Genomic DNA, 25,391 nt, shown 5'->3' on the forward strand with positions numbered 1-25,391 from the left:
TAGTGACTGGCTGGATAACATTTATGTAGAATTTTAAATGAGACTTCTTTCACCTTATTTACAATCAAATATTTATGGGGGACCATCCAGACTGTCTTCTACTTGATATCTGGAGCAAATCGGTTCCAATAAGATATTATATATGGGAGAGAGACGATATCTTCTTGGCATAAACTACGTATTCTCTTATTGCTGTTACCAAGTTCCTGTGAAAAGCAGATTTTTCCTATTGGTGACTCAGCTGGATCAGGGAGCGTGACTGAGGTAGAGATCGAGCTGTCAGTGTTTTTATATAACATTAAAGTCCCTGAGGGTATGGCACCAAGCACCATTGAGAATTCCTGAACACTGATTGGAAAATTATATAGTGCAATAAAGTCGTTGTAAGTAGTTGTCCTTCTTTACTAACCAGCTGAGCCACCAATAGGATCCCATTTTGGAGCCAAGTTTCCAGGAAACGTGATTTATTTTTCTATAAAATATCTCTGTTGTTCCAGATGAGGTATTTGTGAGGTGAGAAGTTGTGTTTATAAATGAGGGTCCACGTTAAGAGGACCTGCATACGGTCAATATCTTTACTAATTTTCTTATCCAGATGTAAGGAGAGAGCAGCATATGTTCATCGGGATATCCCTTCAGCTTTAGTAAGTAACACTCTACCTTTCAAAGACAAGTCCCTTTGCAGCCACTGGTTGAACTTTTTTAGGGTTTTCTGTATAATTGGAGTGAAGTTTGAAGAGCATCTTGATTTTTGGTCTTTGGATATTAGCAGTCCCAAGTATGTGACTTCTTGTTTAACAGAGATATTACAGATAGTATTTGCAGGGCAGTCTTTAAATGCTAGTAACTCACACTTTTTAAGATTTAGGCATAAACCAGAGGCCTCAGAGAAATCACTAATCACAGTAAGGGCTGGTGGGATTTGGTTTGCATTCTTCAAAAAGGGTGTGGTGTCATCGGCTAACTGGCTGATGACTGAGCTCCTTATCAGCTATGGTGATTCCTTGCACAACACTGTTTGAAATATTAGTTGCAAGAATTTGTGTACAAAGTAAAAATAAATATGGTGAAATAGGACATCCTTGGCGAATACCACGTTTCAGGTCAAATCTCGGGGTGGAGCCGTTAATCATTTTAATAGAACTATTGCCATTTGTGTATAAGGTTTTGACAGCTTTACAGAAAAACTTGCCAAAGCCAAATTTTTCCAAACAGTGGAAAATAAATTGATGTTCAATTGTATCAAAAGCCTTATAAAAATCCAGGAAGAGAATGAAACTATTGTCAGGTACCAGATCAGAGTAATCAAGTAAATCCAAAACCAGTCTAATGTTATTAGAAATGTGTCTGTTTCTCATAAAGCCTGATTGTGTCTCATCAATAATTGTTTCCAAGACCTCTTTAATTCTGTTAGCAAGTATTAAGGCCATAACCTTATAGTCATTATTAAGCAGGGAGATGGGTCTCCAATTATCAATAAAGAGTAAGTCTTTGTTTGGTTTTGGAATAAGTGTTATGAGACCTTGAGTAAGAGAAGGAGGGAGGGTGTTGTTCTCTATACTTTCTGTAAAAACCTGCAGTAAAAACGGAGCCAGGAGATTAGAAAATGATTTATAAAACTCTGCAGTCAAACCATCTGTGCCGGGAGATTTATTGGCCTTAAGTGCAGAAATGGAATTACAAACTTCCTCCACAGTCAGAGGGCTGTCACAATAACTTCTATCTTCCACAACAATAGATTTTAGGTTTTTAATATTATTGAAAAATCCTGTTGAGACAGCCTCATTATATTTTGAGTCGTATAGTTTAGTATAGAATTTGGCACAGAAATGTGAAATTTCTCTAGGATTGTCAGAGACAATGCCATTAATATTTAGTTGATGAATAGAGTTTGTTTTTGATCTGTATTTTTCAAGTCTGAAAAAGTAAGCAGAATTTTGTTCGCCCTCCTCCAGCCACCTCTTCCTGGATCTTATGAAGGCACCCTCAGCCTTGCGTCGATATAAACCGTCCAATTTATTTTGAAGTTCTAGTAAACTTAATTTATCTTTCTCTGAGATTTCTTCTGGGGACGTCTGGTAATAAGAGGCAATTCTGCTTATTACTTCCTGTTCTTCCGCTTTCCTTAATTTAGCAATTTGACTCCCGTATCTTCTCAAGAATTTGCATGCTTCAAATTTAAAGAGTTCCCAATTGGTACAAAAGGACTTCTCTCTGTTAGCTTTGTTCCAATAATAAACAATTAAGTTATTAATCTGCATGTTAACCATTTTATCTTTTAGTAAAGAATTATTTAACTTCCAATAAGAGAATTCATGAGGTATAGTATCCAGTGGCAAGTATATTAACGGTAATATTATCTTTATCAATTTTAAATCATGCTTTTTATTTGTTCTTGTTTCTAATGTCTCTGTAAAGCACTTTGAATCACCTTGTTGTTGAATTGTGCTATACAAATAAACTTGCCTTGCCTTATCAATACAGTCAGAAACAAGCCAAAAGTCAATACGTGATTGCCTGGATCCTGTCTTATTGCTCCAAGTAAAGAGTCTATCATCTGGAAATTTTTCTCTCCAAATATCCACAAGATTAAATTTTCCCATAAATTTTTTAAGTTTGCACTGTATGAAGACTGCTGCCCTGGAGGCCACCTATCAACCGTATTGTCTAAAGCAATGTTAAAGTCTTCACCAATTAAGAGGACTGAATTTGGGTATTTGGAGAGCCAGAAATTAATTCATTCTTCTAAGGAGTCAAGTAATTTATCATTTTCAGTTTTATTATTGTAACCATATATATTTACTGCAATGAAAGTACTGTTATTGTGTCTGATTAGTGAGCAGAGGTAGTGTCCTAAGGTGTCAGAGTCAGAGTGTAACACATCTCCAGAAAAAGAATTTTTAAGCGTGGCAACTCCAGCAGAACGCTCAGAGCCATGGGACAACCAGACTTCATTACCCCATTGTGATTTCCAAAAATTTGTATCAGCAGGTGAAAATATCAAGTTCACCATGTAAACAAGCTCACAGAAATGTCATTTCGGAGACTGAATAAGCGTCTCTATGAAGGAGGGAAAACTTCTGATCCACTGATGAATCCTCGGCCTCCCACGAAATATGCCGGCTTACCCTCCTTACGGGCTTTGTCTATCATCGGCCACAGTTTGTCACGACGTTCTCTGTCCTCCCTGGACAGATCTTCAGCGATCCTCAAATGATTGTCCTGCAGGTAGGAGGATGTTTTGGCTGCTTTCCATACAGCATCTCTGTAGATTCGGGAGGTGAACTGCACGATGATGCCTCTAGGTCTGGTGCTACCTTGTCGCTTGGCTCCGAGTCGGTGTACGGTGTCGATGACGTCAGGCAGCCTACGATTTTGTTCTGGCAGAACAGACTGGCATATCACAGTCACCTTTCCCCTTACGTCTTCTTTCTCAGCCTCCTTGACTCCATGTAGTCTGAGATTCCACCTCCTGGAATATCTTTCCAACTCAGAGATTCTCTGTTGGCAGTTGTCCACTCGACCTTCCTCTTTAGTTACTTTTTTTCCAAGTCGCAAACTTTCCCCTTCATATCTTTCATTTCCGCGCACACAAAATCAATCGTCTTTTTGAGACCCTCAATCTGGAGCGTATTCTCTCTCACCATGCTCTCAATGTTATCAGACCTGGTGTTTATTAGTGCCGACAGACGAGAAATTATCTCATTTACATCAACTGGGTCAGAGCTGCTGCGTTCGTACATCAACTTCTTCGGAGCTGGCGATTTGAGAGGTGTAACAGGGAGAGGTGGGAACTCATCCATTTCTTCTTCGGCTAACTTGAGTGCCACCGTAGTAGCTGCGTAGTTATGGAAGCTATCCATTAGCACGTTGCTGGACGTAGCACTCTCCTCGTTAGCATTCTCAGGCGCTATCTTAGACTTGGAACTTTCCAGTCCCCTTTTCGCTCCTTTCTGATTCGGCATTCTGCTGCTTCTTGCCCTATGATTGCTGTATCTTCTCTTATTTAGTGAATTGTTAGTGTTAGCAGCATAAAGCTTAGGCTTTATCGTTGTTCACGAACTTTTTGTGCAGAACTCGGTAGAGAGCGTCTACTCACTCCGCCATCTTGGCACGCCCCCCCCCAAATACCAAGCGTGGTCCGGTGCATGCTTCGTGGTCCCATATATCCCACAATTCATAGCGCGGCGGTGGGTGTGGATAATTTTGCAAAATACGGCAGAAGGGAGCGGCCGAAGAGGTTTTTCTTTTTTTTCCCCAAAACTTTATTGAAATTATAAAGCGAACAGTCAGTCATTCCAGTTCAGTTTGTACAGTAGACGTACAAGGCAAGTAAGAGTAACAATATACAGCACAATGAAATAAGAAGGATAAATAAAGAAAGGATAAAAAAGAAAAAAAGAAAAAAAAGGGGGGGATGTGACAGACTTCATAACAACTTTGTACTTGAAAGTTGTGACAGCTCATTCGTTAAACATTTCTGAAAGAATTTCAATCAATGATAAACCTTTTTTATTGAAGTTAATTTAAGAGAGTTTAAGTAATATTCAATTTCAATCAAAAACAAATTAAATGATGGGGTTGAGTCTTGAAATTTACATTTATGTATGTGGAATTTCCCTAATAAGATGGAGCGGCCGAAGAGTGAACTGTCAAAAGTACTGAATATGACGTCACTTATTTATGTGCGAATGTTTAATAATTAACGTCAGTCATATATCCACAAACACAACAAGCTGAAAGTCAGATATATATATATCATAATAATCTGACAATAATATAATATTGGCCATATTATATTAAGTTGTTTAAGAGGATTTAAAGAGCTAAGTGCAGTCTAAGTAACCCCAGAGGGTGGCAGTAATGCAACTCCGATGGATGCAAGCTGCCGTTAAACTGGAGGAAGAAGAAGAAGACTACAAACGTGCATCGTCCTCTGTCTCAGCGTGTTCTGTTGTTTGGTGGAGGTCATATGAACGAGAACAGCCTGTGTAAACGTCCTGCACCACAGAGGCGGGAATTTTAAAGCCGGAGGAACATTTGGGTCCGATTTACTGCCTCACAGAGACAAACAGAGTCTGTGCTGACAGCTGTGAACAGCAGCACTTTGGGCCTTATGCACGTGTTTATTTCACTCCCAGGAGAGAATTTTAAACGTCGCTTCAAACTCTGTCACACACAGGTTACCTGATGGTTTGGTTCACGTAGGTTTCCACACGTGAGTCACCTGCTGCTCCTTGGCAGGTGAGGCGCAGTATTCCGGTGTTGGTCAAAGGAGCTTGCAAAGAAAAGCGTCTGGACTTCTTTAAGTTGCTTGAAGACGTTTCACCTCTCATCAGAGAAGCTTCTTCAGTTCTAAGGTCAAATGGTGGAGAGTCCCAGATATAAACCCAGTGGGAGTTTCCCCCCACAGAGGGACAAAAGGACCCCCTGATGATCCTCTAATCGCCTGAGCCAAGGTGTGAAACTGGGTGTGGGTCACAATCAGCCAGAGTTTCGGGTGTGTTCATTGTGAAACCTGGCCCCACCTTATCATGTGATTTTCTGAGGTCAGATGGCCCAGGATGTGAGTGGGCGTTAAGGCGTCTGGGGAGGATCTCAAAACTGGATTATAGATGGCAGAGAGTTGGTGTCGTAAGCCCCGCCTCTGTTCAAAGATGGTCGCTCACAGTGGACGTAGATGACCTGGATGACTGAGAACCTTCACAGACATTCTGGTGTTGGAGGTGATGGTTACAGACGGGTGAGAGCAGCACTGAGCCGTACGTTCATTAAGTATGAATACAAAAGCTGCTGCTTCTATTTATTATAGTAGAAACCAGCTCAGATTACAGAGAGAAAATGAACCAGGCCCAGGTTTCAGTGACCGCTGCCCCCACCTGAGCTGGATAACCTTTGAACCTCACTGTCACAAAATCAAAACTGTCACCTTCATCTCTGGAATATTTATTATTTTAATATTGTTCATCTATTAATAGAAACACGGAAGCTGCACACATCCGTTCCCTTGGAGTTTAATGTGCTCCACAAATTGCACACCGGACGGTTTGTCAAGCATACGTGTGATATCAGCACAGCTCCACAGCACCCCCTAGTGACCGCCAGCCACGGGCTGCCCTCAACACCCGCTGAACCGTGACGTGCTGCTCAGGTGTGGCTCGGAGTGAAACGGACTGATGTGATTGGTCAGAATCAGCCGGAGTTCAGCTAAATCTCAGCGCAGGCCGCTGCCAGCACTAGCAGCCCAATATGAATAGTAATCGTTTATTAACCCTTTATCTGTCTGGGAATCACGGCTGACCTTTGGCTCCGCCCTGACACAGGTGCGTGATCCTGAAACGTGTAATGAGACAGAGCGTGACGCACAGCAGCGTGTGAACTGCAGCGCTGTGAGGGAACCCTGTGATCACGGAGCTGAACCTGCTAAAGCTGCGGTCCTGAACTACGTATAAACTGTATAAAAGGGGTCACAGCACGAACATGCAAACATGGAGGGAGCATGCTTTTTGAACAGCTCCTCCTCCTCTGCCATGCCTGAGTCAAAAGCTGTGAAAGTGGTCACATGACCACGCCGGGCACTTAGAACTTGAGCTGTCACACCTGAGGCCACCTTTATCTAACATCGCCACGTCCTCCTCCTGCCTGTGGGTGGAGGGAGGCCCAGATGCTTCACCTTGCATACAACTCAGGGGGAGTCCCTGGTACGTGACACTTAGTGAGGTCGTGACCGTTGAGGCGGTCCTGAGAGTCGTTGACTCGACTGTCATGTGACTCTTTGGAGTGGAAATGGCAGTTTATTCCACCTCTGAGGTGGAGGCCTACACAACCAACCATCGGCAGGTGATTAACGCTCACTCACACCTCCACCTGTGAAACAACTGAATTCAGCTCAGATCTTCTCACGCCCGATTGGCCGATCAAGTCGGGCCAGTCATATCTGAGCATGCTCACCACGGGTATTATAGCTTTTACCCCTCAGCTGTAGAAGACGTCATCCACAGAGAGGTGAGGCAGGGTGGAGACGAGTGTGACAGGAGAGCAGCAGGAGTGAAACTGAAGGTTTGGAGGTGGAGGCAGATGGAGTAAAATCTAAACTTCATATTTAACGTTTAGGCGGCTCCGATTTCAAAGTCCAACATCTGCAAACAGCTGTAAACATGAATGTGATTAAAATAACAACAGACTGGAATCAGCAGATAGAGCTCGATCCATGACGGTCACTCAGCCGGTTCAGGTGCAGCAGGAGGGGAGGAGTCTTTGTCCCAAAACGTCGGCCACATCCTCCAGAGGACCCGGCCTTCGTGGTCTATGTGGGCCGGGTCCTTCGAAGACCAAGAAGGTCAGAAGTGCGAGGCTGTGAAATGGGATGGTCCAGCCTTCAGAGTAGCGTCACCGCTGTCTCGGTGGAGTTTAATAAACTCGACCGTCTGCTCCTTGCTGTCTAAAAAAATAACAGGACACTGGAGTAAACTCTCGACCGTCTCACACTTCTGCTTAATCAGTTTTCTGTTCAACGTTATTGTGAAAACCACCCGTGGGATTAATAAAGTTTTATTTAATCTAATCTAAGGTAATAACTTTAATCTCAGCCAAACCGATTTACTCACGAACAAATAAAACACAGAAAAAAGCCCAACAATAAAATTTTTAAGTTATCTGAGTGACTCATACAGTGGGGCAAAAAAGTATTTAGTCAGCCACCGATTGTGCAAGTTCCCCCACCTAAAATGATGACAGAGGTCAGTAATTTGCACCAGAGGTACACTTCAACTGTGAGAGACAGAATGTGAAAAAAAATCCATGAATCCACATGGTAGGATTTGTAAAGAATTTATTGGTAAATCAGGGTGGAAAATAAGTATTTGGTCAATAACAAAAATACAACTCAATACTTTGTAACATAACCTTTGTTGGCAATAACAGAGGTCAAACGTTTACTATAGGTCTTTACCAGGTTTGCACACACAGTAGCTGGTATTTTGGCCCATTCCTCCATGCAGATCTTCTCGAGAGCAGTGATGTTTTGGGGCTGTCGCCGAGCAACACGGACTTTCAACTCCCGCCACAGATTTTCTATGGGGTTGAGGTCTGGAGACTGGCTAGGCCACTCCAGGATTTTCAAATGCTTCTTACGGAGCCACTCCTTTGTTGCCCGGGCGGTGTGTTTTGGATCATTGTCATGTTGGAAGACCCAGCCTCGTTTCATCTTCAAAGTTCTCACTGATGGAAGGAGGTTTTGGCTCAAAATCTCACGATACATGGCCCCATTCATTCTGTCCTTAACACGGATCAGTCGTCCTGTCCCCTTGGCAGAAAAACAGCCCCATAGCATGATGTTTCCACCCCCATGCTTCACAGTAGGTATGGTGTTCTTGGGATGCAACTCAGTATTCTTCTTCCTCCAAACACGACGAGTTGAGTTTATACCAAAAAGTTCTACTTTGGTTTCATCTGACCACATGACATTCTCCCAATCCTCTGCTGTATCATCCATGTGCTCTCTGGCAAACTTCAGACGGGCCTGGACATGCACTGGCTTCAGCAGCGGAACACGTCTGGCACTGCGGGATTTGATTCCCTGCCGTTGTAGTGTGTTACTGATGGTGACCTTTGTTACTTTGGTCCCAGCTCTCTGCAGGTCATTCACCAGGTCCCCCCGTGTGGTTCTGGGATCTTTGCTCACCGTTCTCATGATCATTTTGACCCCACGGGATGAGATCTTGCGTGGAGCCCCAGATCGAGGGAGATTATCAGTGGTCTTGTATGTCTTCCATTTTCTGATGATTGCTCCCACAGTTGATTTTTTCACACCAAGCTGCTTGCCTATTGTAGATTCACTCTTCCCAGTCTGGTGCAGGTCTACAATACTTTTCCTGGTGTCCTTCGAAAGCTCTTTGGTCTTGGCCATGGCGGAGTTTGGAGTCTGACTGTTTGAGGCTGTGGACAGGTGTCTTTTATACAGATGATGAGTTCAAACAGGTGCCATTCATACAGGTAACGAGTGGGGGACAGAAAAGCTTCTTACAGAAGACGTTACAGGTCTGTGAGAGCCAGAGATTTTCCTTGTTTGAGGTGACCAAATACTTATTTTCCACCCTAATTTACGAATAAATTCTTTACAAATCCTACCATGTGAATTCATGGATTTTTTTTTCACATTCTGTCTCTCACAGTTGAAGTGTACCTCTGGTGCAAATTACTGACCTCTGTCATCATTTTAAGTGGGGGAACTTGCACAATCGGTGGCTGACTAAATACTTTTTTGCCCCACTGTATATCATGTTTAACCTGAGTAGTGAAAGACAGCGGGGGTCTGAAAAGGATGAAGCCGGGTGTCCGCTACTCTCGCCGGGTTGAGTGACCATTGAAACCCCCGGTCAACTATCGAGCGGGTGGTCTAACAGACGTCTTCGAAAATGTCGGCGCACTTTTGCAAATATGTGATGTCTTGATAAATCGAGCAGATATTTGATGTTTGCACAGCTACTTTCTCGCCTGAAAATATGTTCAAAGTTTATTTTGTGACCCAGAAAGATTAATAAGAGTAGTATTAAAAACTTAGTAGCGGCCGCCATTGTTGGAAACTGGAATTGGCTGGGCCGCGCTATGAATCCTGGGATATGGTGGACCACGAAGGACACACCCGACCCATCCTTCTAATTCGGGGAAATGAAGGACGCATTTGTCGGCCACATTTGAAGGAGTTGATGAATTGGGACAGCCTTCGTCGCCTGGCTGTGACGTAATCGGCCTTCAAATGCAGCCTCCGAAGGATTCAGCTGACGTTTTGGGACACAGCTCCAGAGACAAAAGCTGACGTCCACCGTCTGTTACCATGGTAACTGACTCAGAGTTTCAGTTAACCCTAAAAGTGTTTATGTGGCGCGCTCACTTCATACCTGCCATGCGCTCACTTCTCCTGCCTCAGGGCAGATCCATGTTCAGGTGTGACAAACAGAGAGCACGAGAGCACGGATGAAATCAGTTTTATTGATCAGGAACATAAATAAGACGAAGGTGTCACTGTACACAAACCAAAGTCCAAATAAATAAGAGTCACAGCAATAAATTAAAGCAGGACGTGGACGACAGACTGCAGTTCGATGGCTATTTACACACGTTTTTACACAGTTTGTCGCTTGCTTCACGCCTCGCTTCACATTTTTCTTCTTCACATTTCAGGAATTTTATTTTTAAAAAAAGAAAAAACAAACAAACCAAACAGCACGAAGCAGCGGCTCGCTTCCAGAAACCTTCGAGTCCCATTTTTCCACACAAACAGTCCCAGGGCTCCCGCAGGCCGTGACCGCTGAAGCCCCCGAGCTCGCATTTGGTTCTGCCGGGTCTGTGCGGCTCCGGTCGAACTTCAGCCTCTCTTTCTGAAAATGATTCTATGCCGGTGCCCTTACACAGACAGGAACAGGAAGCAGGTCATCACCTGCGAGCTGCCGAGCTGAACCTTGAGGATCAGGCTCGACTCCACCTTCAGGTTCATCTGCGTACAATCATGGGCGGAGCGGCGGGGAACATCAAACAGAACACGACACCCGGACACGAACGCTGCAGAGCTCCAGCATGCAGCCGCCCGCCAATGCCAGCGAGCCAGCGGCTGCAGCTTTCATAGTCCAGCTCCGTGTCTCCCCACACACACACACACACACACACACACACACACACACACACACACACACACACACACACACAGCAAACAAAATCTGATGTAAACATTGTTTTAGAGAAAAAAGGAACAAAACAAAACACACCTGAGACTAGCTCCTCCCCATTCTGTCGCTAAGCACTTATGTTACTCTGCAGAAGCCACACCCCTTGACCTGTCTTTGTGATGATGTCACCACCAGCCAAGTCAGTTGCAACTTGATGTTTTCTACATCCCTCCAACGGGAGGCAGATCGGCACCACGACCACATGGAGCGTGAGCTACGAGCCTGCTCACCTCTGACAGCCGAAGACACAATCAGGTGTAAATCAACTGGTTAACCAGACGACTGGTTAACCAGACCACTGGTTTCACCGCTGCGTCCCTGTGGCGTGGCCCTGCTAGCATCACATGCAAAACAGGGGAAAGTGCTAGCTTAACTAAACCATCACCTCTTCATTGTTGTGCGGTTTCAGACCATTTAGTCTTCATTTAACAGAATGCGAACCCCGGGCTAGCAGGCTAGCGCTGTGTTAGCCTGCATGCTAACAATTAACAGTGCATCATTCCTATGTGTCTGAGTTGTGTGCTTGAAGCTAACAATGACTCAGCAGTTCTGTCCTGGTTCTAAACCAGCCGTCGGTGTGAACGAGAAGCTAGGAGTAAGTTCAACTTTACACAGCTTCATCCCTACTAACGAGCTAATCAGGTGAGTTTTATTAACTGGAGCCAGAGCTAGGCTAACACTGCACTATCGGGACGACAAACTAAGTTATTAGCTTTAAAGACAAGAGCTAACAGGACAAAGGGTCAGTATCTTTTTTCATGGACTGAAACATCCTGATTATTAGTCGCTTGCTCTAGCTAGCCGAGGGTTAGCTTCAGTCAGATAAACCCAGCTAATTAGCTAAAAACAGTCATAATATGATCATTAGCATGAAATAAACAGTGATTATTTGTTTGAGGGACCAGCGGCACATCTAGGAAGCTGTGGCTCATTATTGGATGGAAGGAGCTCGTCGTACCGCGGCAGAGATGAAACCATCGATTCGCACCAGTCGGACTCTATCTAAAACTTTATTGATGCGCGTAGAGACCGAAACGGCATGATTATATATTTCTAAACTTTTGTACGAAAGTGAAAGAAAAAAAATGCTGAACTGATTCTACAGTAGATGGATGGCATTTTCATCAACGCCTGGTGAACCCTTTGTGATGTAGTCTGTTTATAAGGAGCTAACACAGACAGACGGACAGCACACACCTTCAGTACCTCCAACTTCAGGTGTTCAGGTAAAAACATCCCGACGAAAAGCGCTGCTCTTCTTCTTCATCTACCCGAAGTCGAACTACCTGCTGCTGAAAGTCATCACAAAGTTCATCCCACCTCTGAAAAGAGTTCAGATTGCTAAACCTACACAGACACAAACATCCCTGTTCCCTTTGTCAGGTGTTCATGATTTAAGGTAGTTCAGGTGAACTCAAACCAGAAAAGAAAGCGTTGTTGCATGGAGAGTTGTAGTCCGACGGCAAGGAGTGGTCCAACTGAAGCCAGCAGGCGAGAGGAAGCTTAATGTGTTCGCTCGCCAGTACAATCCGGCAATGAATGACATCGTCCAAAGGTGCGACAGTTTAATCCTAATCCTGCACTCCTAACAGCATGCAGGTACAAAAACTAAAAAAACAAAAGCCCCACACTCCAAGGTGATTCGCTGAATGTACTGGCATTCAGAGCCACAGAACGGAGGCGAGGACGGGCCAGCAGAGAAGAGGGATGACAATGCGTCTGCGTAAGCGAGGTTTCTAACACTATGAGAACTGGCGGTTGGCGAGTTGTTTAACGCTCTGATTCTGGAGTACGGTGATGACGCAACAGGCGCTCACTATGCGGAGAAAAAAAGACAGCGTCAGCATCAGCTTGGACCCCTGGAGGGGTCGGGTTCAGGTGACCCGTAGTGGGATCAGAAATCAAGACACGAGTGCGAACAAAGAATCCAGCCCAGGCACAAGTTTTTAAAACCCACCCACCCAACCCAAGAAAAAGAACTTTTGGCTTTGTGGTTATATACAGTGATTTCCTGTGGACACAGTCTGATGTCCATTAAGGATCCACAGGCGTGCAGGACTGGATGTTGGCGACCCGGCGCCGGCATCAAAGGTCAGGGTCAAGTCTTCAGGCCAAGAGGGGGTGGAGCTAACCGTGAATCTACTGTACAAGTGTTTATGGGTGTAGTGATTTTCCAGTCAGCTTTATCTGTAACTGTTGTGTGGGTATGACCCTCTACTAGCTCCGCCCCCTTCCTCTAGCACCACCCCCAGCTACTGGTGCACTTCGTTGGCGATCAGACTGTCCTCCCCCGACTGGAAATCCGCCTCATTGATGCTGTTCCCTCCATTCAGCATCTCCTCATCCTGCGATGACCCTCGGTCCTCCTCGCTGCTCCCTCCGCCAGGCTCGTCCGAGTTGGGGTCCTGGAGGACCTGGGCGATGTACATCTGCTGCTGTTGCTGGAAGGAACATAAAAACAGGTCAACCACCAGGAAGAGACATGACCACAAAGAGAACTGTGACGTGATCCGATTTCTATAAAAACGTGTTGTTTGCTATCTTCTTGATGCATGCTCAATCATCCAGGTGAGTAAATCTCCAAAAGTCAATTCTGATTGATTGTTGATTCTCAACAACCACTGATCAAAGACCATGGGTACCATTCACAGAGAGTTGGGGAATGGCAGCTTAGCCTTCTTAGACTGTGAGATTTCCATCAGTAATGGAGGACATCTAAAAGCTGACGTGTACCGTAAACCTACACATACGGATCAGTATTTAAGGTTTGACTCTCATCTTCTACTGGAGCACAAACTGGGAGTCATCAGGACGCTACAACACAGAGCGAACACCATCCCCACTGACACAGCAGCCAGGGAGGCAGAAGAACATCAAGAAGGCCCTGAGTAAATGTGGTTATCCCAGCTGGACTTTTGTCAAAGCTGGGAAGGCGCCTAAAGAAAGCTCCAGCTGATCCAGGAGAGAAGGACAACCGCTGCATAAGTGAAAACCTGTAGTGATCCCGTACGTGTCAGGAGTATCGGAGCAGCTGAGACGCATTTTTTCTAAACACCGGGTCTCTGTGGCTTTTAAACCCCAAAACACGCTGCGCCAAAAACTGGTCCACCCCAAGGATCGGGTCCCCCGACACAAACAGAGTAACATAGTGTACGCTGGTAAGTGCAGGAGGAGTGCCAGGATTTATACATCGGGGAAACCAAACAACCTCTGGCGGAGAGGACGGCACAACACAGCAGAGCCACCTCGTCAGGCCAGGACTCTGCAGACTATTCACACCTACAGGCCAGTGGACACTCTTTCAATGATGAGGATGTAACATCCTGGACAGGGAGGAACGCTGGTTTGAGGGCGGAGTCAAGGAGGGAAAGACCATCTCTGAATCAAGGAGGGGCCTAAGGGTACATCTGTCACCATCTTACAATGCTGTGATTGCAGCCATTCCCCAACTCTCTGTGAATGGGACTCATGGCCATTGATCAGTGGTTGTTGATCAGTGGTCATGAGAATTTGCATAATTAAGATTAAGGAGCTGACCTCCCAGCCCATTGTTCCTCAGTGGGCTGGTTTCAGTCATTATGCAAATGTCCTGTTTATAAGATTGGAAACCTGAGACTGAAGAAGTCACCTGGATGATGATGAAACGTTTCTCCCACTGAAAACGTCCAGATGAACAGAATCAACTTTTGGAGTGTTGTTTGCTAGTTGTGATTCATAAAACTTGTGTATCTCAACAAGTAGGGAACCATCGGTAACTTAGGTCCAAGGTTTTCTAGAGAACTAGAAAGAATGTTTTATTAGCTTATGGATAAAATCAAGAACTACAAATCTGTTCTCCCTTCAGTGCAGTGATTGAGAGACAAGTTAAATAAGGTAAGAGCAGATCTTTGAATTTGAGCTTGGTGCTTTTTGAACCTTTCAGTGTTTTATGAGCTGTACGGGAGGATCAGTCCAGGAAAGGCATTCTGATAAAATCTCACACCATCTCCTAGTTTGTCTCAGTTTTGGTTTGCTTTGGTGAGTCTGCCTGCCTTTCTGGGCCCACAGACTCAAACAGCTGTGAGTGTGTCTAAGGCGGACTAACCGAAGGCCTCAGCGGCCCCGATCTCCGGCGGTACTGAGACCCGTTTGATGAAAACCTGGGGGAGTGGTTTGTTGCAATCCCAATAAAGACAACATGCGTCACCTGAGATTTGGTGGTGGGTGAGGACGAGGGACGAGCTGGACGTCCGTTCTCGACAGCGTCCACGTCGTTCTCCTTTGTGTCGATCTGAAATGGAGATGCTCGGAATAAGACGCTGGCGTTCACACACTGCACACTAACCTTCATCGCACTGCTGTCGTACCTTGTAGTTGTGAGCGCTGAGGTACTTGAAGTGTCCGAAGCAGACGTGAGACAGACAGACCACAATGGTGACGATCAGCACCACGAGCGTGAACATGGAGGTCGGCGTGTCGAAGCCTGAGAGCACATTAGCAGTTAGCTATGGTCAGCAAATAACAACTTCCTGTCGCGAATACTAACACATCATTTTTTTAGTTCTGCTGGATTTAAAACAGCTCATCCTTTCACCGAGGGTGTGGTTAACTTCACTAAAGGAGTCACCTCAGAAAACTGCCTCACGTTACCCCGGATTTATCGCCTATTTGTATCCGACCAGGTGAGAGTGAGGTTGAACCATGACCCACAAATGTCCTCTGAAAACACCGGGCAATCAGTGTGAGGACAAGTATGGTTAACCACATTTACTCGGCGATGCTATCGAACGCCATCCACGGAGACGACATCTTGTCATCAGGGTGATAATAGCCAGTACCCACTGGCAGGACTGTCAGACCCCCCCAAAACGATAGAAACATTTAAAAAATCCCCCCCCGCCAGAGTTTTACTTGGTCTTGGTCTCGACCTCGACAGACTTTGGTCTTGCTCCCGCTGTCTCCCTCTTGTTGTCTCAGATCGACATAGTGGTCGGAGATTTGGAGTCAACAGTATCCATGACACACAACGAGAGCGCTTTGCAGTGAATCAGAAGAGTCGACTCCCATTGAGCGAGAGCCGGCAACTCAATTAATTTCCCTCCATATTGTGGCCAATCACATGCGAGGATATAGGATAATATCATTATGTGAAAAACAGAGAGGGTGATGGACGTGACGGTCACGTGGAGCGTGCGTCTGTCCTCTCAGTGAGTGAGACAGTGGACGGTGGTGAGGAGGGCTGTGCATCGCAAAAACACATAAATGTGCCCGAGACCTGTACACGAAGCAGCATCTGGCTGCAGTTTAAAGACTTTTTTGTCTCGGTCTCGTCTTGACTTCGTCTTGGTCTCGATACCCACTGGTCTTGGTATTGTCTTGTTATAGTCTACCCCCCCACCCCCCCCAAAAAAAGCAACATGTCAGAAACTGCCTTTCACTGTCAGCACTTGTTATCAGTGACAAATGACCAGAACTGTTCAACCTTCTCATTGATCCACTAATAATGAAAACTACAATTAACTACATAAAAGAGAAATTCAGGGATTCAGAGGGTCGGGAGACTCGTAGTGTCCCAGACACTCAGGGATGCTACTGAGCTCTGCAGCTTCTTTCAGAAATATCCTGCAGTCATGAAGGGCGTCTCTGCAGAACAGCTACCTGCACCACTCGCATTACTTTATTGGACTCATCAAACGGTCTAAGCGGCCGTCCTAGGCGGCGCGGCAAGGAAGGTCTGACACAGCTGTGGTGGGCGGGGCTTACCTGTGCGTACAGTGGAGAAGAACAGCAGCCAGAAAAGGCAGAGGATGGGTGCTGCCACCACTTGGGTGACGGCTCCAGAGTGGATCTTCTTGTCCAGTTTGGAGGGCAGGTAAGCGTAGTACATGTTGTATCGGTCCACCAAGTGTTTCAGCAGCATGTACATCAGACCTGCGGGTGAACAGGTGAGCTGAATACCCCTGACGTCATGCTGGACCTGCTTTTATTCTGACTTGAGACTTTACGGGAACAGGAATTAGACTATTTTCAGCCACCGTCACACTTTACACTGACTTGTATGACTTCACCTGGATGCTAGTACTACTACTACTTCAACACCTGTACTGTTACTCTAAACATGTACTGACTAACAGTTACTGCAGTGCTGGACTGACCGAAGGGCACGATGATGGGGCAGGTGATGCTGTAGGCCATCACCACTGTGAAGACGTTCATCATCCAGGCATACGCTGCTCCGAACTGAAACTCGTAGGCCTGATGCTGTAGGGACGACAGACAGGGTTACAGTCAGAGCAGCGCCCCCTGTGGGCTGAAAGCTTTACCGCACCACCATAAACTTCTCAGTGAGTGTGTCCTCACCCTCTTGACGTTGCGGCGGTCGGCAGCAGAGCGAGCCAGGCACAGCCGGATCATGTACATGAGCAGGCCGGGGATCCTCAGCAGGTCCATGGCATTTCCGATGAATGCGGAGGCGATAACGTAGTTGACAAAGAAGGCGCCGTTATCTGGCAGAAAGACGCACCTGCAGAAACACAGTGGTTTTCAGTGAGCGGTAACAACCGTCAAACTGTAGGCTGGAAACAAAACATAACTCACTCAAATCGGACTTTAGCATCAGCCAGGAACTTCCTGTCAAAGAGCCAGCGGAAGAAAACGTCCAGACTGGAAAGCACAGACAGAAACGCTTTAGTAGAGGTCAAAGGTCAGTCAGGTTTCACACTCTTTAGAGCCACAAGATCTGTTACCTGCTGAGGCCGAGAGATGGCAACAACAGAACCATGAAGATCAGGAAGGTGTAACACTTATGCATGGTTGTCCTGTTTTCTCCAGACCTGCACACACCGACAGGTGAAACAGAAACTGTGAGATGGACGGAACCAGGAGCAAACCACGGGCAAACGGGGACAAAGCGTGGGCAAACGGGGACAAAGCGTGGGTAAACGGGGACAAAGCGTGGGCAAACGGGGACAAAGCGTGGGTAAACGGGGACAAAGCGTGGGCAAACGGGGACAAAGCGTGGGCAAACGGGGACACAAAAAAAAAAGAAAAGAAAAGAAAAATGGGATGAAGCGTGCCCAATAACGCAGGGGATAAAAAACAAAACATGGCAAACACTGAGGTCAGATACAAGCGTCACTCGACTTTAATCATCACTGGGACTCTACAGGAAATGACTTTAAATGGGACCTTCGACTTATTTATTTCTAGTTTCACGGTGTGTGCTACTCTCACAAATAACAAAGTGATGAAGAGCAGCAGTGGAAGCAGCTGTACCTGGTCCAGTGAGCCTCGAAGAAAGCAGAGTAGTAGACGATGGTTGGCAGCAGAGCAGAGAAAGCCCAGAGCAGCAGGGTGGGGAAGAACTGAGTGACGATGGGGTTCTGTTCAAGAAACCAAGAAAAACAATTCATCCGACCAAACATCCACCCAATCAACCCAAACCATTCACCAACAAGCATTGATCCAAGCACCCAACAGACAGAGAGCACAGAGTCAGAGCTGAAGGAATCGGCCTGAAGCCGGACTATACACCTGCTTCACGCTTCTTACATTCAGATACTCGACGGGCTTGGTGACGTTGAACTTGTCCATGGTGGAAATGATGATTGCGGGCGTGGTGAGGAAGAAGAGCAGAATGAAGAGGATGCAGTTGATGACAAAACAACGGATCCACCAGGAGATCCCGCCCAGTGAAAGGTGTTCCCTACAGGAAGGAACACAGAGTCAGCTGATCTCAAAGGGCGCATTTATTTGTCCAAAGTTTCAGGTGGGCGGAGCGTGCGGACATACCAGCGGACATTCTGTGGGTCGGGTGCGTACGAAACACTCCAGTTATGAACGTGAAGAACCTCGCTGAACTGAGAGGAACGTGGCTCCTGACGACATCGACACCCCTGAACCTGACAGGCGTTAAAGTCCTTCAAAATGCTGAGAAAAGAAGAGCCGTGAGCAGAGGTGAGGTCGAAGACATGACAAGGATTCGAATGTGAGGGGTGTGGCTAACGTGAGGTGGAGGCAGGTGGGACATTTCGTTAGAGAAAACTATAAAAACCATAAAATATTTAACGATCGCCAAATGAGAAGTTTCTGAGGAGAAAAATAGGGGGAGGAGTCTGAGACAGATAAAGAGGAAGTGAAGCGAGTGGCTTACATGGCAGTCATGGCCTCATTCTGGAAGGTGACAAAGGCCATGCCCAGAGGCTTGGTGTGGACCTTTTCCTTCTCCTTCCTGTACTCCTCCTTGAGTTTGGCCTCCCTCTTGGTGTAGTAGCTGACCGCCTCCTCCTGCAGACCACAGAAAAGCATCAACAAACTGCCACCTGACATGCTAACATTAGCACGTTAGCATTTGAATTATGTGGGTAAAGCTTGGCGATGTCATGACGACTTGCAGGACAGGTGAAGTAACCCTGAAGTCCAGCGTGCTGCTCCTGGACTCATCATTCTGAGTACCAGCTCGCCATTTTCTGTATTGGCGGCATTTTAACAACGGAAACACCACAACATAACGCAGAGACACGCGACGCAGGACAAAATCATTGCGCAGTTGATGAACTGAAGGGAATGTGCAGAAACGTCGCTGTATAATGAGCCCAGCTAGCTAGTTAGCAGCTGCTGATGTGACCGCGCACGGTTCTGCCATGGGGGCGATGTCTTTGTTTTTACCTCCTCACAGCCAGCGATGGCGCAACAGCAGAGGTGTCCGCAGGGCTTGGGGTTGATCATGGTGGGAACGTGTTCTTTAGCCATCAGGTCGGTAAAAAACTTCTTGCTGCGCTCCGTCTTCTTCCTGCAAAACACGAATGAAGTCATCAGGTGACGACGTGGAGCACTTTCCTGCTCGTGTCAGATGCTTACTCCTCGGCGCACTTTAGCAATAACGATATTTGGAATGAATGTAGCTTGTTTGCAGCTCTGGAGGCCAGGATCACTGAATTGGAGACTGGGCTTCACACCCTCATAAAAACCCGTAGTTAGCCAGGCTCCTGTAGCCGGGGCAGCTGAAGGTAACGTAGGCCATGCTAGCTGACCAGACTTGAATTTCACATAAGGAGCAGTTTAGTTAATCAGAAGACAAACAGGTCTGGATAAACCTGCTAAAAGAAAAAAAAAGAAAAAAAGCTGTGTAGCGACAACAAGCAATGTGAATAAAAACAAACCTGGGTTAAAGTTGTCAGCAATGATTCAACTAAAGTCTGCAATTTGTTTTTCATTGGCTGTGGCTCTGCAGCACAGATCAAATCATCAGTCTTCATGTAAACACCTGTGATTGGTTGTGCAAAAGGTCAAAGGTCTGCTTGAATCAGTTTAGAGCAGCAAAAAATTTTCTTGGAAAACTTAAAAGAAAAAAGCTCCTATTTACAGTATTTTATTTTTCTGATCTCTGTCTCTCTTCCACAGCATGTCTTTATCCTGTCTTCCTTCTCTCACCCCAACCAATCACAGCAGATGGCCCCGCCCCTCCCTGAGCCTGGTTCTGCCGGAGGTTTCTTCCTGTTAAAAGGGAGTTTTTCCTTCCCACTGTTGCCAAAGTGCTTGCTCATAGGGGGTCATATGATTGTTGGGTTTCTCTCTGTATCTATTATTGTAGGGTCTCCCTTACAATATAAAGCATGTTGGTGCTCTATAAATAAAATTGAATTGAAATGATTTGACTGCTGGAGATTTATCGGGTCCAACTGGTCGATGTGGAGTCAGAAACAAGGCTTCTGGAGCGGAGCTGAACATGACAGCAGTAATCTGTATTTAGATTACTGCAAGGTGGAAAAGACAGAATGCTTGTGAAGAGCTTGGAGATGTTCACACAGCTCAGGGGTCAAAACCAGCTGATCGATGCATTTCTACTTATAAACGTGATGCGTTCAGAGTCTCACATTTTCATGCATATGAATGATTACTGTGTGGGTGTGTGAGATTTTACTCCCAGCATGCACTGGGCCTCACCTTTCAGCGTTCAGAGCCATCAGTTTGGCCACGTTATAGCAGATCCGAGCCTCGAGCACCGTGCAGTTCTCGTACGCCTGCCTGCAGGACACAGAGGAGGCACACCACCATCAGAACAAGCGTTCGATTCCTGCACCCTCCCACAGCAGCGCTGCAGGACTCACAGCTCATAATCATCCTTCTTTATCTGATGCTGGGCCTCGTGCAGTGTCTGAAACAAGCTGCTTTAGCCCTGCCCCCTTTCACTTTCATCTGACTGGCCATGTGCCCCAGATGACCATATTAGGGACATCCCTTCTGAATGAAATTGTGATAAGCTGAGTGTTCAGGGCAGACTCATGGGGGTTACACTCATCATCACAAACTCGGAGCAGGAGAACAGCTCCGTGCAGTCACTGACAGGAGAGCGTGGAACTTACTCAAAGTGCTGTTTGATCTGACTCTCCTCGGCATACTTGGAGATGCCGTTGATGAACAGAGTGCGTTTCACCTGCAAGACACAAAACTGGGATTACCGCACGGCTAAGCGCACAAATGCCGCGTCCTCAGAGTTCACGGACTTCCTACCAGGTCGTCCTCCTTGTAGTGCATCTTAGACGTGTGCCTCCTCATGCTGTAGACGGTCAGCAGCAGATACATGAAGGCAAACGTGGTGTGCAGCCAGAGCAGGTTCGTCCTGCAATGTAGCAAACCCCCAGATTACACCTCTCAACAGGAAGGTTCACAAGCTTTTACTCTGAAACATCTGCAGGAAACAACGCCGTGATTAACAAAGCAAAGAAGAAGATATGAAATCTCACCCAGACTTCAGGTTGGCTATCGTCGTGCGTCCGAAGCTGTAGGCGTTGTTTTCTGGAAGAAAGCAAAGGTCACATGAAGCCCGAGTGTGCACGAGTGCTTTTCCTAACATCAGCCATTGCATCACCAGATGTGTGCTGGTGGACTTCCAGTAGTCACGGTGTTTATAGTGGGAAAGCTTGAAGTGGAGCTTTATTGGCTTAAATGTCGTTGTGTTGCAAAGACAGAAATAAAACGCAGCGTCTGAGTCACTGAGCGACGTGTTTATTGATGGTTTCATATGCCCGACTCAGCGTGACTTCTTTAAAGCTTCGTCCACGGGTGTTTCTGAATCCTCGAAGGCCATTTCGCCGAGCGGACGCCCTCCATGTGCGTCTGACAGGAAGAACTTTTATTGTTGACACCCCGCCCCTGGGTCAGCACAGGAAGTCATCATAGCCGCTTTCACCTCCTTACCTACCGCCTGTCACTATGACAAAACCACAGCACGTTTCTAACACGGCACTCGTACTACAGACCAGATGGGACCGAGTCTACCATTAGCCACAGTCTACAGGGCGCAGGGCGCCTACGCCTCTGACCCCACCCACTTTACCTTCTTTGGAGGGTGGTCCAGGTGTTCCTCGGCTGAGGAAAGCATCTTTACTGATAATTCGGACTAAAACATTCAGACAGAAGGCGAGAAGGCGGTGAGTGACACATCGAGACCCGAGACCCTCAGACCGAGTTGCTCTTACCCAGAAGGTCTCCAGAGAAGTTCACGGGCAGGACGATGCCGACCGAGAGGACGCCGACCACGACCAGAAGGCCGATGATGTGACGCTGGAAGGACAAGTAGTAAACGGCGTCTTCGCCACACTTCTCACGAATCTCCTCGTCTCTGCGGCAGAAACAGGAGGAGTCACGGTCTGTTCTTACACTGGGAAATCTGAGCGTCTGTGATGAGTTCACAGTCTGTGGTAACGATGGGACAGTGGAGCTTTCGGTCTGACCGTGAAAGCGAGAAGCCGTTTCCTCGTACTCACTTTATTCTGAAGATGGCCGTCAGCCACGAGCAGAAACCCTGAAACACAAACAGGAAGAAGACGACAGCTTTACAGCAAGCGAAACGACAGTGAAAGCCCCGACTGTGCCTGGGATTCCTCATCCTCACAAGCCGCAGGTGTGCAGGCGAGGCCAGTGGGCGGGGCCTCAGCTAACCGTTAGCGGTCGCAGCTCAAAGTACCCAGAGCTGCCGAGCTGAACAATGGCCGATGGATTAGGAACACAGATCACAGACGTACTCTGTGTCCTGCTTTAACCCTGTCACGCATGAATTAAATTCTGACTGAGGTTGTCATAATTCATCCGTGACAAGGTTAAATAACAATAATTACAAAGAAACACGTCAAACATCTGTAGTAACATTAAATGACCAGCAGGTGGCAGGTATGGAGGGACACATCAGTGTCCAACGTAGTGGTTTATGTGCAGGTACACCATCAACACTGACACGGATACAACAACAGCCTTTGAATAGCTGTCCACTGTGGTGGCCGCTATGATGACGCCAGATGATGATGATGTGTGTGCGTTTTGTGAGTTCTGCCCAGTTTGGATGAACTTTGACCCTCTGTCAGCTAACGGCTAACTGTGGCGGAGCAGGAAGAGGAGGGAGTGATGAAGGTGTTCTTACGTTGTCTCTCTGGTCGAAGTCAACAGAGCTGGAAACCGAGGTGAGGCGTTCATAGCGGTCGGGCGTCTCCGAGTGCATCGCCGAGGCAACACTGTGGACACAAACAGGAATGTTAGTATGGGGCCCTCTGACCTTTGACCTCTGTGTGTGACAGCTGGTAAGACTCCAGAGTTCCTTTGAAAATGAGTTTCGAGACACTAAACACAGACGACGGTTCACCTGGATCGGCACGCCCGCGGCGACCCCGCTCGCTCGATCGCAGTGACCCCGCGCGCTCGACTGAGCAGCGACCCCGCTGTGGTGGCGACCCCGCTCGCTCGATCGCGGCGACCCTTCACTGGGTTCAAATTGACGGATTTGGGAGAAACGGCTTAGAGCCAAACCGTCGGCTCAGCTGGAAACGCAAATAAAGATCTGAGTCACGTCTATCCAACAAAAGCTCTGTGGCGGTCGGTACAGCAGGAACTTCAAGCTTCAAACCGCTCAGGAACCGGACTTGATCCACCGGACCTGCTACCTCACGTCTTTAACGGTTTCTACGTGTTTCTGCCTCCACTGTCACAGTTTGCAGGTTAAGGACTAAACAGCAGAGTCGGGGGGAAAGTTCAGCGATCTGAAGTCTGTAAACGGCGTTACAAAAATCCAGCCGACAGAAGGAAACGCACAGAGGATGACGGCGCCATTTATACTAGGACAGGAAGTAAAACTGAATACAGAACAGGGACAACTAACAAAGTAAAACAGGAACTAAGCGACAATAACTCGGGAACGTCAGACACAAAAACCTGACACGGGGAAACACACAGGAGGAATGTGAGGGAACTAACGCACTCGAACACGACAACAACACGAAACTAAGAGCCAAACGGAGAACAGCTGACATCACAACACACAAGAACTTCAGAGAGTCGGGGTCCAGAACTGCAGGACCACCACAAAGGTGGGAATCACCATGGCAACCAGTGACCCCAATAATGATCGGCTGTTCTGTAGTGCTGACATCTTTAACGTCGACTACGTTTGCTCTTACGTCTTCAGTTATTATCGTTTTAGCTGCCGACTCTGAGCGTGGGCGTGGCTACGGCACGTTGGGCTACTGAGTCATCTAGCTAGCACGTCACAGGGGTCCACATACGCGGGTAGCCGTTACCTTTTCACCGGCTCATAGTTATCTCTGTCGCGCCTTCGGCTGAGTTTGACACAAACATGGAGAGAAGCGTGGAGTGGTGTTAGCATCACAGCAGGTAGCATAATTAGCCATTTCAATGCTGTAAAAACACAGTGTTCATGTGCTGCGGAGGGCGATTAGTGCCTCACTGACACAGTTCAATGTGCCCCGTGGGAGAAATCTGATCCATCTCTTCTTAATAATATGGCGCATGGCAATGAACCATTTTGCCTAAATAGGAAGCCCACTTTGAGCCAAACAAACACAAACACAACAGGAGGATTAAAGTGTTGCAGTTCAACCAAGTGCCAAGCAGTTCAAATGTTATGTTTTTATAATTAAACGCTTAAATGTAGCGAGCAGGCTGCTGCGGATAGATCTGTGCAGTCTGTTGGCACTAATAACCTTCCATACAGAAACCCAAACAAGCACAGACTGAAATGCAGAAAAGAGGTGTTAGTGCACCAACCAGAGAGCCCGTTAATCAAACCAGAGGAGGTTAGCAGACAAACCAAACAGGGAGGAAGCAACAACAACATACTATTCCCGCTCCTCCAGGTCGCTGAAACGCTTCTTCAGTCTTCGGGAGAGGAAACAGAAAATAACAAGGAGGTGATGCCAGTGAGAGGGAAACAACCCTGATCAGGTCACACAGCAGGAGCGCATCACGCCCACCACCGCGTTTACACATGGACGCTCAAAGATAGACGCAGCCGCCATGATGTCACTGCGAAGCCTCGGGCTGAAGCTTTCTGCTAACGCCGCCTAATCTTACTGCTAAAACACGCTGTTAACCAATGAGCATCGAGTCAACCAATCAAGGAAGAGTCCCGCTGAGTCGGAGGCTCAGTTTCTTCTATATAGTCAGACTTTTTCCCCAACCAGCGTCGCCACCTGCTGGATATTAGTGAGAACGCAGATTTAAGGAGGCTTCACCTGTCAGATCTTGGAGGCTACGTCCATCTTTAATACTGTCGGTGTTTGTTGGGGGTAGACATGTTACTTGAACCGTGTTTTTACTTGTTCATTGTTAAGTCAAATTGTTAAATGTGTCATTGTGTTTCTTAAATTTGTAAGTCTGAGTGCAAATCTATAGGATCAA

General features: G+C 46.7%; 1 protein-coding gene across 10 annotated transcripts in view; it reads right to left on the reverse strand.

The window, feature by feature from the left end:
* Positions 1–9,970: 9,970 nt before the first annotated feature.
* Positions 9,971–25,391, reverse strand: part of LOC309708272 (CSC1-like protein 2) — a 29,636-nt gene continuing 14,215 nt past the window's right edge. For 4 of the 10 annotated variants that reach the window (XM_082536144.1, XM_082536142.1, XM_082536145.1 and 1 more), the window contains exons 4-24: positions 24,831–24,869; positions 23,122–23,212; positions 22,472–22,509; positions 22,184–22,326; positions 21,449–21,500; positions 21,216–21,324; positions 21,068–21,138; positions 20,649–20,729; positions 19,371–19,494; positions 18,856–18,989; positions 18,495–18,632; positions 18,255–18,408; positions 17,979–18,085; positions 17,450–17,536; positions 17,301–17,366; positions 17,064–17,226; positions 16,859–16,964; positions 16,467–16,634; positions 15,071–15,186; positions 14,911–14,994; positions 9,971–13,165 (exon numbers count right to left, since the gene is read on the reverse strand). In XM_082536144.1, coding sequence (XP_082392270.1) covers positions 12,977–13,165; positions 14,911–14,994; positions 15,071–15,186; positions 16,467–16,634; positions 16,859–16,964; positions 17,064–17,226; positions 17,301–17,366; positions 17,450–17,536; positions 17,979–18,085; positions 18,255–18,408; positions 18,495–18,632; positions 18,856–18,989; positions 19,371–19,494; positions 20,649–20,729; positions 21,068–21,138; positions 21,216–21,324; positions 21,449–21,500; positions 22,184–22,326; positions 22,472–22,509; positions 23,122–23,212; positions 24,831–24,869 — 2,260 coding nt within the window. In that variant the 3' untranslated portion in view covers positions 9,971–12,976. Of the gene's footprint in view, positions 13,166–14,910; positions 14,995–15,070; positions 15,187–16,466; positions 16,635–16,858; positions 16,965–17,063; positions 17,227–17,300; positions 17,367–17,449; positions 17,537–17,978; positions 18,086–18,254; positions 18,409–18,494; positions 18,633–18,855; positions 18,990–19,370; positions 19,495–20,648; positions 20,730–21,067; positions 21,139–21,215; positions 21,325–21,448; positions 21,501–22,183; positions 22,327–22,471; positions 22,510–23,121; positions 23,213–24,271; positions 24,311–24,830; positions 24,870–25,391 lie in introns of all 10 variants that reach the window. The other 6 variants (XM_082536146.1, XM_082536141.1, XM_082536140.1 and 3 more) reach the window with 6 other exon arrangements.

Source organism: Aulonocara stuartgranti (assembly GCF_965226115.1).
Source record: "Aulonocara stuartgranti genome assembly, chromosome: 6".
Classification (NCBI taxonomy): domain Eukaryota; kingdom Metazoa; phylum Chordata; class Actinopteri; order Cichliformes; family Cichlidae; genus Aulonocara; species Aulonocara stuartgranti.